General features: G+C 43.7%; 1 protein-coding gene across 1 annotated transcript; it reads left to right on the plus strand.

The window, feature by feature from the left end:
• Positions 1–8,255: 8,255 nt before the first annotated feature.
• notum1a (notum, palmitoleoyl-protein carboxylesterase a) lies at positions 8,256–13,826 on the plus strand (the record flags this gene model as incomplete). Its single annotated transcript, XM_083976671.1, has 11 exons — positions 8,256–8,587; positions 11,490–11,542; positions 11,641–11,736; positions 12,073–12,133; positions 12,220–12,278; positions 12,374–12,476; positions 12,567–12,758; positions 12,865–12,962; positions 13,119–13,266; positions 13,355–13,402; positions 13,523–13,826. 11 exons carry the CDS (start codon positions 8,256–8,258, stop codon positions 13,824–13,826), a joined length of 1,494 nt encoding a protein of 497 aa, XP_083832797.1.
• Between the last annotated feature and the right edge of the window lie 770 nt (positions 13,827–14,596).

Below are 14,596 nucleotides of genomic sequence, written 5' to 3' on the forward strand. Positions count from 1 at the left end.
TGTGTGTATATAATTGTGTGTTTATGTGTGTGTGAGTTTGACGCTTGCAAGGGGCAGAGATATTGTGCATCTAGACCTGTTTGATGTCTTTGTCTGAATGAGGAAGGGGGGAGTTTAATTACACTGGTATTCAAATCTTACAGCCTTATAATGCTATTGTACAATGACATAATCTGTATTACGATGTGGTTTCAGCATCACAGCATTTGGCCAATAAATTTGTCTGCCAAAAGTTTAGCATTACTCATTCGTCTTAAATCACCCTGGATGTTTGAATTCTTTGTCACACAGAAGTCCAACATGACTCAATCAAAAGTAAAAGCGAGCATCACTACACCAGTATTAATCACCATGTGCATTACCGAGGGCCCATCACTCCTTCTGTGAATTGTGGACTTCTTAATTCACCACCTTCAGTAAAGAAGGATTTGGAGTAAAAGCAAACCTGGGAGAAATAGTTTCACATTGTGAGACAAAGCACCGTTTGCTGTCTTGCCAGTAGTTACATGAGAAGACTGATAACAATCTCATGTAGGCAGGATATGAAGCTACTACTCTGAGCCCAAAGCCTGGAAACAGCAAGTCTCAACACAAAATCTTCCAAACATAACTTCTGTGGTTCACAAATTAATAATATCTTGTAATGATAATCGTCAAATCCTACTTTTGGGCTCATTTAATAAAAAAGAATGAATATGAATGAATACTTGGGTGTTAGAGGGATGACTCAACATACCTCCTACACATTGTGCTACACATGGCCCCTGTGGTATATGTACTGGGAGAGAGATCAGAGGGGTGGAAGGGTAAAATGCCTCATCTGCGTGGTCTCCAAAAGTAGGCACACCCGTCTGCAATATGGAGCTTCGTGTGGCTTCAAGGTCAAGGCGAGACCTCCTTCCCTTTGATAGCAGGAGGAGGAAGTGCTGCTATTTACCACCTCGAGAAAAATGCCAGGTAGTGTTTTTTTGCACAAAACCTGCTGATGGTGATGAATGTTAGGAAACAAAGTTCTGATCTCCTGCTCCCACACTTTCATAGTATCTGCAGAGTGTGCTGAAGTTTCGCTCACAAGGTTTCAGTGGAAATAGATAAAGCACAACTTGGGCCTTATTTCATCTTACATTAGCATAGCTGGCAAAAGTTGTTGCCGGGAAGATGCCAGGTGGGTTCCTCTGCTCATCACGCAAGGGTATCGATGGCCCCCTGTCTCTGTCCACATGTTAATCTTTACAGGGCACTCAAGGAAGTGGCGTTGACAGCCTAGATTTGAGGTCAAGAGGGGGCCAGGGGTCAAGCACTTCCTGCTGACTTGAAAGCACATCCAAGCACACCTTGCTCTTGGTATCTGTCGTCCGCCCCCCTGACCATCTGTACCTTCATAATCTGGGGCTCATCGAGCCCAAACAAAAGCCATGTGTTAATTACCTTTGAAGGTGTAGTGACTCCAGGGCCGCAGCCGATCTTCATCTGGTTTCAAAGCGAGGGCCAGTGAACAGGTTACGCTTCAGACACGTTACAGTTGTCCTCTGCCCTATACCTGCCTGCCATGGTTTCATTTAGAGGGATAACCAGGCCGTTCCGTTCGGTTTCTCAAAGAACTGCCTCCCGTATCAAATCTAGAGGTACACAACTACTTAACTCTCTCTTTTGTAGACTCATGAACAAGTAAAAATGAGAAAGTTCTGACACGTGAGAATTGGGGCTACACCTGTCGTCCAGATGTGAGGCCATTCACTTTGGTGGAATTTTGTCTTACTTTTTGCCTTAATTGTTTTTGTACTCCTCACTTTTAGGAATGTTACCCAATGGTAGTTCTAGTTTTCTTTATTTACATCCATTATATTCTCAGTTTCTACCTTGTGGAAAAAATAACAATTAAGTGGAATTCATGACTCATGACTCATAATCTATAATACACTTATTTCTGAGAGGGTAAAAAGCTGCCCCTATACCCTAATACTTCATTTACTAACAGATCAAAAACAGATATAAATGAGCAAAAGGTGCTGGTTGCAATCTGCCCATTAGTCATTCCAAAAACACGATGATGTATCCTGATGACGGCCGCTCTTTCACTCTTTGTGAGTAAAGCCTGACTAACACTTTCTTTTTACCACAAATGACCACCCTCTTCCTGCCACAGGAGAAAGGGAAGCGGGTGCTGCATATTCCCAAACAGATATGTTACCTTGTTTTGAATAAATGTTTCCACTGGCCGACCACAAGTGACCTCAAAAGCAAAGATGAGATCTTTGCAAGAAGACACCCAGATTTCAATGGCTTAGGTGGCTTTGTAGGAAGTAGTACTCTACCTCAGTTCAATTGGCTTCGATATATCTCAGTCCGTTTCTAATTAGATCACACGATGATAATTATACCTGCCGGTGTTTGCAAGAGGATATGTGCTGTGTGCATCGGAGTACATCAAAGAGCAGTACGGACTTGGCAGCCACATGAGTTATGTACTGTCTATCCCACTTCAGCCTCTTGAAGATATGCAGTCATTCTCTACATCCCCTGTGCTGAGAATAAACAAACACTCTCTCTAATCCTTTGAAAAGTATCTTTTTCTTTTGAAAATCCTAAACTCTAGTTTCCAGTCAGATGATGGTCAGGGGCCCGCAGATGCCCCTTGATGTTCAGGGCATCTAGAGCAGTTTCCGTATGATGTGGTGGAGGAGAACCCCGCTCGAGCTCCAGACCTACAGGTAAAGAGACAGACAGACAGCAGCCCCTGTGAAGCCGACGAAGTGCAGAGAGAGACGGCGCTGCCAGCCAGAGAAGTTTGTTATAAATATCCACCTTCACACAGCAGTTTCCTCAGTTTCCTCCAAAAGCAAACATTTCAGATTCTACCTTGTAATTTATCACGGCTCCTTCCCCGTGGAGGGAAATCAAGGGATGGGAAATGTTGAGTTTAAAAGATTGCAGTGTGTACACTTGTTTTTATTTTCAGTGTTTCATTTTTCCTCATCGTGCTGCCAAATAATGTTTATTGACCTCCATCTGGTTTCACTAGCATCACAAAGAACACTGTATTAAAGAATCTTCACAGACAGCAAAAATGAACTCGTCTTTTTTTTTTCTCCAGAATGAGTCTTGACTGAATCTGAAGGAAAAATATCTCAGAGAACTAACAGTTGGTGTCCTGTTAGCTTTGAATATGAATAGTGTGCCACACAGGCCAATGTGTGTCTCAGATGTGTGTTTCTTTTATTTTGAGACCGAGGGTGTAAAAAGGCGGAGATGATGATTTCAGATTCCTGGGAGAAAATTCCCAGGCCTGGAAGAGCCCATGGAAAGTAATCAAGTAGCAGAGTGATGTCATTCTGATGAAAGACAGCCTGTCAGACAGTTGGCGACTATGGGTGCTCTTTGGCATGGGCCACAGCCTGTTCTACACCAAACTATGACATCAAAGCAGGTACCAGGCCAGGCCATGAGGCTGGCACTGATCATTGTCTTCTTTGATTACAGTAGCCTCATCTTCTTACAGAGAGGATAAAAGAAAGCGGCTGCTTGGTGTTAAGAGAGTGTCAGAAATAATGAGGCACATACCATGTGCTAATGGTGTCCCAGTGGCTCAGTGGATTGAAGTGCATACCATGTACTCAAAACATTATGGGACGACGTCCCGGACAGGGATGGAGTCTAGTCCACAACTACGGTGCTTTTCAGTGGATTTTCCAGTGAATTCAGCCTTTAGCTTCGGACTCGTCTTAATCCCTGTCTGAAAAAGCTGGCACCAAAGGTTTTGAATGAACATTAGATTTAAGCTGCATGCCAAGAACTATTTCTCCTTCGTATTTTTGTGCTTTAAATGATAATAATAAACATCTAATAAAGGCAATTCTTAAGTCTTCCTACCTAAAGGCTTCAAAGTCTACACCCTCATGAGCATTTTCAAATATGGTTCTCTCACATAATTGAGTAATGAGCATGTTTTACAGCAGGGTGTGGACTTGAAAAAGAATTTCCTCAGTGAGACTACCAGGTTAAAGGACAGAAAATGAATAATGTGTTGTGGTTCTTCTGTCATGACCTGTAATAAGGACTTTTCCATGTCCTTTGGCAAATCTGTGGCATAAATAAACATTTCCGAGCCCAAAGGGCCTTGATTCTCTTTCTGTCTGCGTGGAGATGAGAATAGGCGCAAGGGAAGCAGGGCTGTCGCCTCTCTGATGATAATAATAGCAGGTCTGGTAATGGTAATTAGTCTCTGCTCCCTCCTCTGTCGCTACCTGGCAGAGGGCACTGCAAAGGGTGATTCAGGCACGAGGCATGAATGGAAAACTCCAAGAGGAAGGCGGCACACACTCATGCACTGGTACCTCCACTCCACGACAGTCAGGTCCAACTCACTCATCCTCCCGTACACAAACACATTCCTACACCCATGCGCGCGTACGCGCACGTATACCCCCATCCTGACAGACACAAAACATCCATCTTGCTTAGTATGAGTGACATGACAGAGCTGTTTACAGGCAACGGCAGCTATACCGTGCCCACCGTCCACATGAAAGACCAACAACAAACAGCTGACCTGTTACCTAAACTATTTGGTTACCTCTTGGTGCCAGCGAGACCCCAAACGCAAGCTGTCCTATCTTGAAAGAGTTCATTTTTATCAGACAGGGCATCATCTGTAACCAATAGACGGCCTCCTCTTACGAAATGAGAGCCTGCTCGACAGATGTCTCCTGCCTCTCTTACTCTCTCTTTCTCCCCATTTACATCCACATCTTAGATGGCACCTCTTGACTTAAGTCAGGATCAAGGTTGTTTACTGGTTCTCTGGGTAATATCAGGAACATGTGGTGAGGGCACATGAAAGGAACTCTTACAGTGTGTTAACACCCAAAACCTCTGTACATGTTTGTTTTGGGGTTTTTCAACAATAGCTCCAACATGAAATTAAGGGGAGCCACTTCCGGAGGTTTACCTCAGGGTGACACAGAAGAGAAGCTGGAGCTCAAATGGTTTTTCAAAGGAGGGATAGCTTAAATGTCAAACACTACAATCAGATCGGCTAAATTATCGCAATAGCAGAGGAAGAAATCTTGATATTTGCACAAATAACATCTCTTTTTTTTAATGCATACATGACTCCTCACATTAATTTAAATAATAACTAAATCTTAAAATGTGTGACAGGCTTCCTTAAAAAAAAAAAAAATGGCAGAGAAATGTTAGCCACAAGAGAAATTAAGAGCCATTACTACAATATACACAAAACTTCTGAAGGTTTCAACAACTTTTCCCCTAACTTGTAACACCTGAGTCGTATTCCATACATTTACAGTTCCCTTTTCGTCCTGGCTTTTAGCAGATTTCCACACTTAAACACTTTGTGGCATAATACCACTAAGTCTCAGGCTTTGCTGATGCAACTTTCATGGGATTTAGCGCTGCGGTTGAGTCCCACAATCCCTAACCTGATATCATATGTTTTATGCCGGTGCTGTGTAGTTTACTGTGTAGGAGAGGGTGACAATTTAAAGGAATTTAAGGAAACTTTTCTATGAAATATAAAAGTTTTATAGATGTTGATCTCTCCTTTGTTCTTCCAATGAGGACCTCCACCTGTTTCTGATGATGTGAGCCAGAGCCTGTCCCTTTCAAGAGGCTGATCCCTCCTGATCTCTTTGATGTAACCTGACCTAACAGTTCCAACTAGCAGGATTTGATGATCACGGATGGACCCTCGACAACAGCATGTGCAAATCAAAACTAACAGGCACGGGGGAGACGGACGACGGGGATGTGTGAGCAGACCTGGCAGGCTGCGTCGACGGTGAGCCCTCACAGAGCTATGATGTGTCTAAACGCCAGGCAGGCCACGGTCACACGATCAATGCTGCCAGCCCAGACTTAAGCAGTAAAACCTGTGGATCTGTGAGGGCACATGCAACTGATCGGAGATGAAAGACAGGCTTTGACTTTCACAGGAGGCCTGGAGTTGGGGTGGGGGCTATGGGGGCTACTGGGGCACTTGTGAGGGACTGCCATTAGAACAGCTGGGTCATTTTCAAATGACCTAATTCTAGGATTAATCCATTCGGACTTGCATGGTTAAATTTGTGTCCACGCTTCACCCAGACGATGGGAGGCAAAGAAAAAGAGAGAGAGAGAGAGAATTACCAGCGAAAGCCAGAAAGGCTTAGCACTCGGAGTTCAAACAAGGTGCACTACAGCAGAGAACAAACCACCGTGCGCCAACAGTAGCAAAGCTAACCAGTGTTTGTAAGTCCTGTCTCCCGTCACATATTGTTAGGTCATTTCATCGCAGAATCCTTCATGTCCTCTCCCTCTCTCTCAATCCACGCACTCAGATCTCATCAATTCACGCGCAGCTCGCGCTTCTCACTCACTCAGGTCAGAGGACGTTTCGACACACCGCCGGGGCATCTCTCCTCATGGTAGTGTGTCAGAGGCCAGCGTCCATCTGCGAGTGATTTAAGGGTTACATTTTTGGGGATGACGTGTGATAAAACAGGGAGGTATGGGTCAAAGTGACTAGACTCAATCTGTGACAGAGCCTCTCCTCCTGGGCCCTACCACATGTTTTAATCTATACAAGCATGTGTTTGAAGTTCCCAATGAATACCATCAGTCCTGCTGGTGACTTCATATCCATCTTACCTGGCTCAGAACAGCCCGACATCCTTTAGGCACACTGATTAACCACGGGGCTACAGTCAGTGAGAAGCTTTGTTTTTTTCTGAAATAGTAATGGCGTAAATGTGTTTCTATCAATATTGTAGAGAGCAACCATCAAACCAAATAAAGACATACTTATGGTCTGTCAACTCACCGCTGTTGTCACAAGAGGAGACTCTCAAAGACTACACTGATGTCTCAGCTCAGTCCCATGCCACTACAGGCAGGCTGGCAGCTCTCTCTACTGCTACAAAGCTGACACAGCATTGATCAATAAGCGACGTGAAGCTCAGGTTCACATCCGTGCTATTGTGTCAGAGAGATGAGGAAAACCCCTGCTGTAACTGAAGTTGCCGCTTTACTAAAAATGCAACAAAAGACTATCAGGCAGAAATAAATTGAAAATTGGATTTGATTTCAGAAACTCTTGCAACGTCCAAAATAAACTGAATTAGTCTTCTTCACATGTCTCAGAAGCACCATCATGAAACGGCACTTTGATGAATAATCATTATTGTTCTGCCAAACATCTTAAAAGTGTCCTTAGAATAAGAGCCTGTTGGAGGAAAGCCTTCTTCGACCATAACGAGGCATTCCTGTGTTAAAAAGCTGGCTCCCCATCAGGATGCTCTGCTTGACTTACAAATATACAGTAGACCAGGAAAGTTTGGAAGAGACTGGAGTGGGAGGGAGGAGGCGAGACTGGGGAGGGAGGGGGGAGACTGATGGTTGCTTTGATCTTTAGGAGCCTGTCTGGATAACACAAAAAAGAAAAGAAAAGAAGTGTCCACATCTCTACATCTCAATAAAACAATAATAATTCATCAATGATAAATGTGATTCATAACAGGTTTGTATTTCACAGCTAGAGGACTATACACTTTTACTATATAATACTTTTATTCATCTTAAATATAGTATATGTTTTCTCATTTAACCTGCTGAAATCTTTTGGCCAAACATAGAGCTCTGCATGAGTTTTGATCATGTTTTGTTTTTTTCCCCACTTGATTTTCAGGCAAGTGTGTAACAAGATGCGTATTCTCACTTCATAAATTTGTGGTGGAATGGGAAATGGGCATTTCAAGGCCAATAAAAGCCACCACATCAAATAAAACATCGCGGATCAAAAGAACCAACGCATGGACGTTTTTTTTTTCCTCCTCTATAAATTAAAAAGGGGGGTAGTCTGCCACGCTTGATCATGCCCCGAGTCCTGCCCCGCTCCTGCGATTGGCTGGACGGACACACAAGGGGGGAAAGTTTGAATAAAATACAAGAGCATGGCACGAGTGTTGTCGTTCAAGCTTGCGCGCTTGGTCCAGCAGCGCTTGAGTTGTAGATAGACAGTTGAAGCTGTGAGTCCGAAAGAAAGAAATATTCAGTCAATCCAACGGATGACAGTGATTGACCTCAGAGGACTTTTGACTTTAGTTGATATTAAACTTTTGCGTCTCTGGGAGTGTTGTTGCGTCTTTTTAACCCGTGCGTAAAACAGTCGTTTCTTTTATCAGCTCCATTTGACGAGACGTTTCCGTGAACAGACAGTTGCATTTGGAGAAAAGGGACATCAAACCCCGGGGGATAAGATGACAGTGATCAGAATGGTTTCGTCGGTGCTGTTGCTGCTGCTGCTGATGCAGTCCGGAGCGCTTTGCGCACGGAGGTTCCGGGGTGGCCGCAACCCACAACCACGACGCGCACCACCTCCTCCCACATACCGAGCCGACCGGAGTGACACCACGGAGAGCTTCCCTCTGGATTTCACCGCCGTGGAGGAGAACATGGATAACTTCATGACACAGGTCAAGAACCTGGCGCAGTCCCTGTACCCGTGCTCGGCGCAGAAGCTCGACTACGACATGAAGCTGAACTTTTTGGAGAATACATCAGTCACCTGCAACGATGGAAGTCCCGCGGGGTATGTACCAGCTGAGAGTAAATAGCGTTATAATGTGATAGATAGATCGTGATCCCCACGTGACCGGATCACCACAGCGGTGCACCCTGGAGCTTGTAGGGATTGTTTTTTTGTTTTGTTTTCTTCAGCAGGGCGCACCACGTCCTGCTGGTCATCCTACTGCCCGAAGTAACCCACATGTATCTGGCCTGCAGACAGCAGTGCCCGGCTCAATAAAGCTCAGGGTGCGCGGAAAATCCTGGCAGTTTTGATGCAAGATTTCAAAGTTCTTTACTTTCTTTTGAAAGCGATCCTTCCCCATTTTAAATATGTACAATAAAATTAAATATAGAAATAAATAAATATGTAAACTTTCCAAAACATCAAAAATGGGGCCATGTTCCAGGACAAAATAAGGTTCAGTCGGGATAAGATAGACAGCTGCTTTGCGTCAGCGAAGCGTGAAATTTGCGGATAGCCACATGGCCTATGCTTCATTTCCTTTGCTTCAAATTAGAATGCAGGATTTGCTCTGCAGAAAGTTCAGATTTAAGTTTTTCAGACCCCCGCCCATTTCTCTGCCTGCCTCTCTCTCTGATGATCACATCCACTGCGCTAAATGTTCCTCTGAAAGACTTTTAGCCTGCGCATTGTGAGGGGAACAATGGATCACTGCTTGATCAACATTGGTTTACAATGACATCCACCATTGACATTGTTATTAAGCAGAAATCCATTTGGCAGGAAGAAAGCCTGCATGATTTCTCTGCTAAAGAGGGATAAGCCATGGCACTAAAAGCATATTAACATCAGACAGACCTTTACGATCCTGTATAATACATACACAATGCTCAGTCCTATAGATATTGCTATATGGGTAGCAGAGAGTCAAATTGTGGGTTGAACCGATTCATATAGCTATAGATAACACTATGGGATCAAGGGATGAGTCAGATGAAGACAGTTGTAATGTGATTTTTTATACACATACATGTCTTGTCTCTAAGAGCCAAGGCCCCATTGACAGTGGATTTCACTTGTGCCTCAAACTGTCAACGCATTATTCTGCGTCATATCAATAAAATTCTTCCACCATGATGAAACAGCAATAGATCAACTGTGTGTGCCCAGTTTAGTCACAGCCAGAGTCACAGCCAGAAAGAACTGTTTAAAATGTGTAATGCGATGTTATTTGGAGCGGACATCATTTACGCTTTCCTGTTAAAATTGTATAAGGGGAGGTTTTGCTGACTGTTGTGAACCGGAACTCACCTGGGACCAGTTCAGTGATATCAGACTTGACTGAAATGGGTTTTGATATACATATAATTATCTTTATGGATTTAGTGGCCTGTCTAATTCCTGTTAAACCCCAGAGTGCGAAGCAGAAAGAGCTGTCCGTTAGCTTGGTTAAGCTCTCAGCCTTTAGAGACGCAGCATGAGGACGTACACAGGGGACAGTTGCTGGCAGATGGCCGTTTCATTCACTAACTGTGGTTGTTTGTCAGTTGAGATAATCCATCAACGTCTAACAGTGTTCTCCAGAGAGGTATGTCGTCACAATTGCAGCCAAACAAGGATCCACTAGACAAGAAGGTGGAACTGCGTGATTCATGTTTTGGAGTTGCACTTGTTATAGTGTGTGGGTTGATGCAGCGCCTTTCCCTCTTGGCTTGTTCAGCTTGCCAAACCCGTCTTTACTTTGTTGTTTGGAAGTAGTAGCTGTAGTGGAGTAGTACGGTGCTCATCCTACATCACTGACTGTGGCTCACAATAACAGTACAAGACATTAACTGAAGCCAAAGTGTGATTCAGTGTCTGAGAAAACAGCTCAGAGCTTCAGCCAAGTCTGTTTTCTTGAGAGTCACTGAAATATTTTTGGCAATCTCTTCAGTTTAGTCATTGGTAAAGTTGGGTGGGTACTCAATGAATTAAAAAAACAAAAACAACAACAACATCTTGTTGTATCACAGAAGAACATTTGAAGCACTTTGTTTCTGTTAACACATGATAAATGTTTAATTTGCCTCATCTTCAGTTAATACACCAAGTGGTGATTGATTGTGATATAGAATGAAAATCCAGATGAAAAACACATGATAAAGCATGCGTTGCCCTCTTCTGGGCTGACTACATACAGGATGCATTTTGCCATCTTTTCACAGTAATTAACTTTTAGTCCAACTGGCACAAAAAGCCACTTTAAGGAGCATAATCTTGGGTGCATGTGGGTATAACAAAACGGTCAGTATGTGTTCTGACATCTACACAGGCCAAATTAAGTCAGGTTAATTCTCTTTGCCAGGAGCCTTGATTTTATTGCGTGAGGACAATGCTGAAGACGGATGAGCTCAGACTGAAAACGTGAAAAGCTCATGATGGTACAGTGGGTATTCTTGCTACATCAAGAGACAGTAGGAATACCATCTACTGGCATCTACAGTAGAAACAGGATTTATCTTCTGGCTGTTCACGAGATCGGTTTCATACGTGCGGAGGATACACGCAACCTCATTCTTGTCTGCTGTGTCTCTGTTGGCAGAATTACATTTTTGCAGTTTTCTGTCACCTTTCTTTTTTAGATAGCAATCAACAGGACATCCTTGCTAAGATAAAAAAAGAATGATGTCATGCTTGTTTTTATTTCATGCCTGGATACCATCACTGATGGTAGAACAGCGAGGGTATTTTTTTCCCCCAGTTTATCTCATCTCTTCTCTTTGAATAAAAAAGTACACCATATCGAGATTGTGGAATGTGGCTGCGCCTCTTGTTTAGATAATTGATATGCAGGTAGTGTAAAATCAACCTTGAGTAATTTATCTTAATTCCAACATTTTTAATTATCTGCACGAGACTCAAAAATGATTGACATGCCTGGCTGCTGTGATGAGTTGATTTTATATTATTTGGTCTTTTGCAGGTACTACCTGAAAGAATCACGAGGGAGTAGACGGTGGTTGATATTCCTAGAGGGTCAGTATTAAGGACTTCTTTTATTTAATCAACGAAGAGATGAATAAAAGTAGACAATTTGTGTGACAAATGATCTATGTTGCTTTCTTTTTGTCCAGGCGGCTGGTACTGCTTCAACAAGGAAAACTGCGACAGCCGATATGAGACCATGAGGAGGCTGATGAGCTCATCCAAGTGGCCCCAAACTAAAACAGGTCAGCTTCAGCAAGTCTGAATAGTTCACTACACTCCAATCTGCGCACCGTGGCCTGTAGCAAAACAGTCTGACCCCCTCACATGATCAAAAAAAGTATAGATCCCACTAGTGTCTCCGAAATTCTACGTATCTGTGCTCTTCTGGAGTGTTATTGAGACTGACACCCGGTCATATAGCTGTGGTGTAGGGCTACCTGGCGCCCACTGCTGTAGGAACAGAGACGCCTCCCTCTCTCATTGCAGAGTAATAACTGTAATCCATGTGGTAATGATGATGAGGAAGAAGAGGATGTGTCTGGGAGTGCCAGGATGGCTAATGATACATGTCTCTGTAGGCACGGGGATCCTGTCTCCACTGCCTGAGGAAAACCCTCACTGGTGGAATGCCAACATGGTGTAAGTTGACTCGTGTTTGTGTGCTTGTTGTTGACGCACAGTTTTTAATCATAGGATGCGACTTTAACTGTGTGTTGGTTGTGCAGATTCATCCCCTACTGCTCCAGCGATGTGTGGAGTGGCGCTACGGCCAAAACAGAGCAAAGTAAGAAATGAGTGCAAAAGAGCAAAATCAAAGCATGGTCATGATTCTTTATGAGTGCTATTTTACAGTTCCACTCTCCTTTGCCGTATGTGTAGATGGCTATGCCTTCATGGGCTTGATGATTATTCAAGAGGTGGTGAAGGACCTGCTCAACAAAGGTCTGGACAATGCCAAAGTCCTCCTATTAGCAGGAAGCAGGTATGTTGAAGTTCAACATCTACATTTCTTTTACATTCCTTCATCTTAGCTATACCAAAGTCAAAATGTCATATTTCTGTGTGTGTGCAGCGCCGGTGGTACTGGGGTCCTGCTGAATGTGGACCGGGTGGCAGAGCTGCTGGAGGGTCTAGGGCACACAGGGATACAAGTGCGTGGCCTGTCTGATTCTGGCTGGTTCCTGGACAACAAGCAGTACCACTACACGGACTGCGTAGATACCGTCAGCTGTGCCCCAACAGAGACGATCAAGAGAGGCATCAAGTAAGAAACGCCAACAAATACCATTAAATGTCAAAGGTCAAGATGTATGGTAGTATAGAGGTAGTGTAGTTTATTAAGACATGATGTCCCATCTGTATTTTTTCAGATACTGGGGGGGAGTGGTGCCAGAAAGGTGCAGACAGACCCATCAAGGAGAAGAGTGGAACTGTTTCTTTGGATACAGAGTGTTCCCGTCAATAAAAAGTGAGTCTGCCGTCTCATTCAGAGCTATATAAAATGAAAACACTGTATATGCAAAGAATTCTGTGCTTCATAAGCCCAAATCATTTGCGTGGTTGTATGTATAATGCACAAATATGTAACATAATCCTATATTAATCTTCCATCTGCCTCGTATAGGCCCTGTGTTTGTGGTCCAGTGGCTCTTTGATGAGGCCCAGCTGACAGCAGACAATATCCAGCTAACGGGTCAACCTGTGCAGGAAGGCCAGTGGCGCTACATCCAGAATCTGGGCATCGAGCTGAGGAACACGCTCAAAGATGTCCCGTACGTTTACGTCTCTGCATTTTAGGGGGGATAATTTCAGTAGAAGTGTTTCATGAATTCATGAGTTGATTGTTTTCCCTATTTTCAGGGCCATGTTTGCTCCAGCATGCCTATCTCATGAAGTTATCACCAGAAAGTGAGTATGATTTTATTTTCACGTCTTATTTTCCAGTACACAATTATCAGGGGACATCAGATGTTGGCAAGATGATGTTTTACCAGTGAGCTGACAGCACCCCCTTGTGTTCTGTTCTAGTTACTGGATTGACGTGCAGGTCAAAGGCACCTCCTTGCCCCGAGCTCTGCACTGCTGGGACCGGAGCCTCCACGACAACAGGAACAACAAAGCTCCGCCCAAAGGCTGCCCGGTGCATTTGATCGACAGCTGCCCATGGCCACACTGCAACCCCACCTGCCCGACCATCCGAGACCAGTTCACAGGACAAGAGATGAACGTCATTCAGTTCCTCATGCACATGGGCTTCGATGTGCAGAAGATGGCTCAGCAGCAGGGCATGGACCCCAGCAAGCTTCTGGGCATGCTCAGCAGTGGCAGCTAAAGGCACACATGTAATACATTCACAATCTCCAAGCTAAGCCCAAGAAGGGCTGTCTGGTCTCTCTGGCCAGTCTCTTCCCATGCCTGATACCTCCAAGTACCCATCCACTTCCACAACCCATTCTACCTATGGTCTATTCCCCTCTGACCTCCTGTTTACTTTAGTCCAAACCTCAGTCATACCAAGGGGCTTAGATTGTGTCCCATAATTCCTTTCCTCACAGTACTGGTGACAGGTACAGGGGCAACATGCCACCGTGACAAGGCACAACTCTCTGCTACTCTCCATTTAAATTATCTTTTGCTTTGTAAAAGAAAAACTATCACGAATGTAATCCAGTTTTAAGGATGCTCAATGATGTTTTGTTTTTTTATACATTATTTTTATCCTTCCATATAGATTATATTTAGTAATTGTTTGAAAAAGGAAAAGGAAAATGCTACAATGACGTAAGGATGCTGTCTTTGTTAAGTAGTCACTATAGTATATAAGGGTATCATTTTCAGTACATTTCAACCTGTTTTACAGTTCGGTTCGACCAACATCTCAAACATCACAAAACAGAGACGTATGATAAGTTGAGAAAAGCACTGGATCAGGAAGGAAATTTTGTATTTACCTCTAAAAACAATGACAAGGATGATAGAGAGAGAGACAAGTGATGCTAATGCTCATCTAATCAACTTAACACACTCTTTACATAGTAGGGCAACAGAAATTAAAGCCACAGATATTAGATATAAATCCTTGCTAAAGAAGTAAAAAGAAAA

Source organism: Trachurus trachurus, assembly GCF_905171665.1.
Source record: "Trachurus trachurus genome assembly, chromosome: 8".
In the NCBI taxonomy this organism is placed as follows: domain Eukaryota; kingdom Metazoa; phylum Chordata; class Actinopteri; order Carangiformes; family Carangidae; genus Trachurus; species Trachurus trachurus.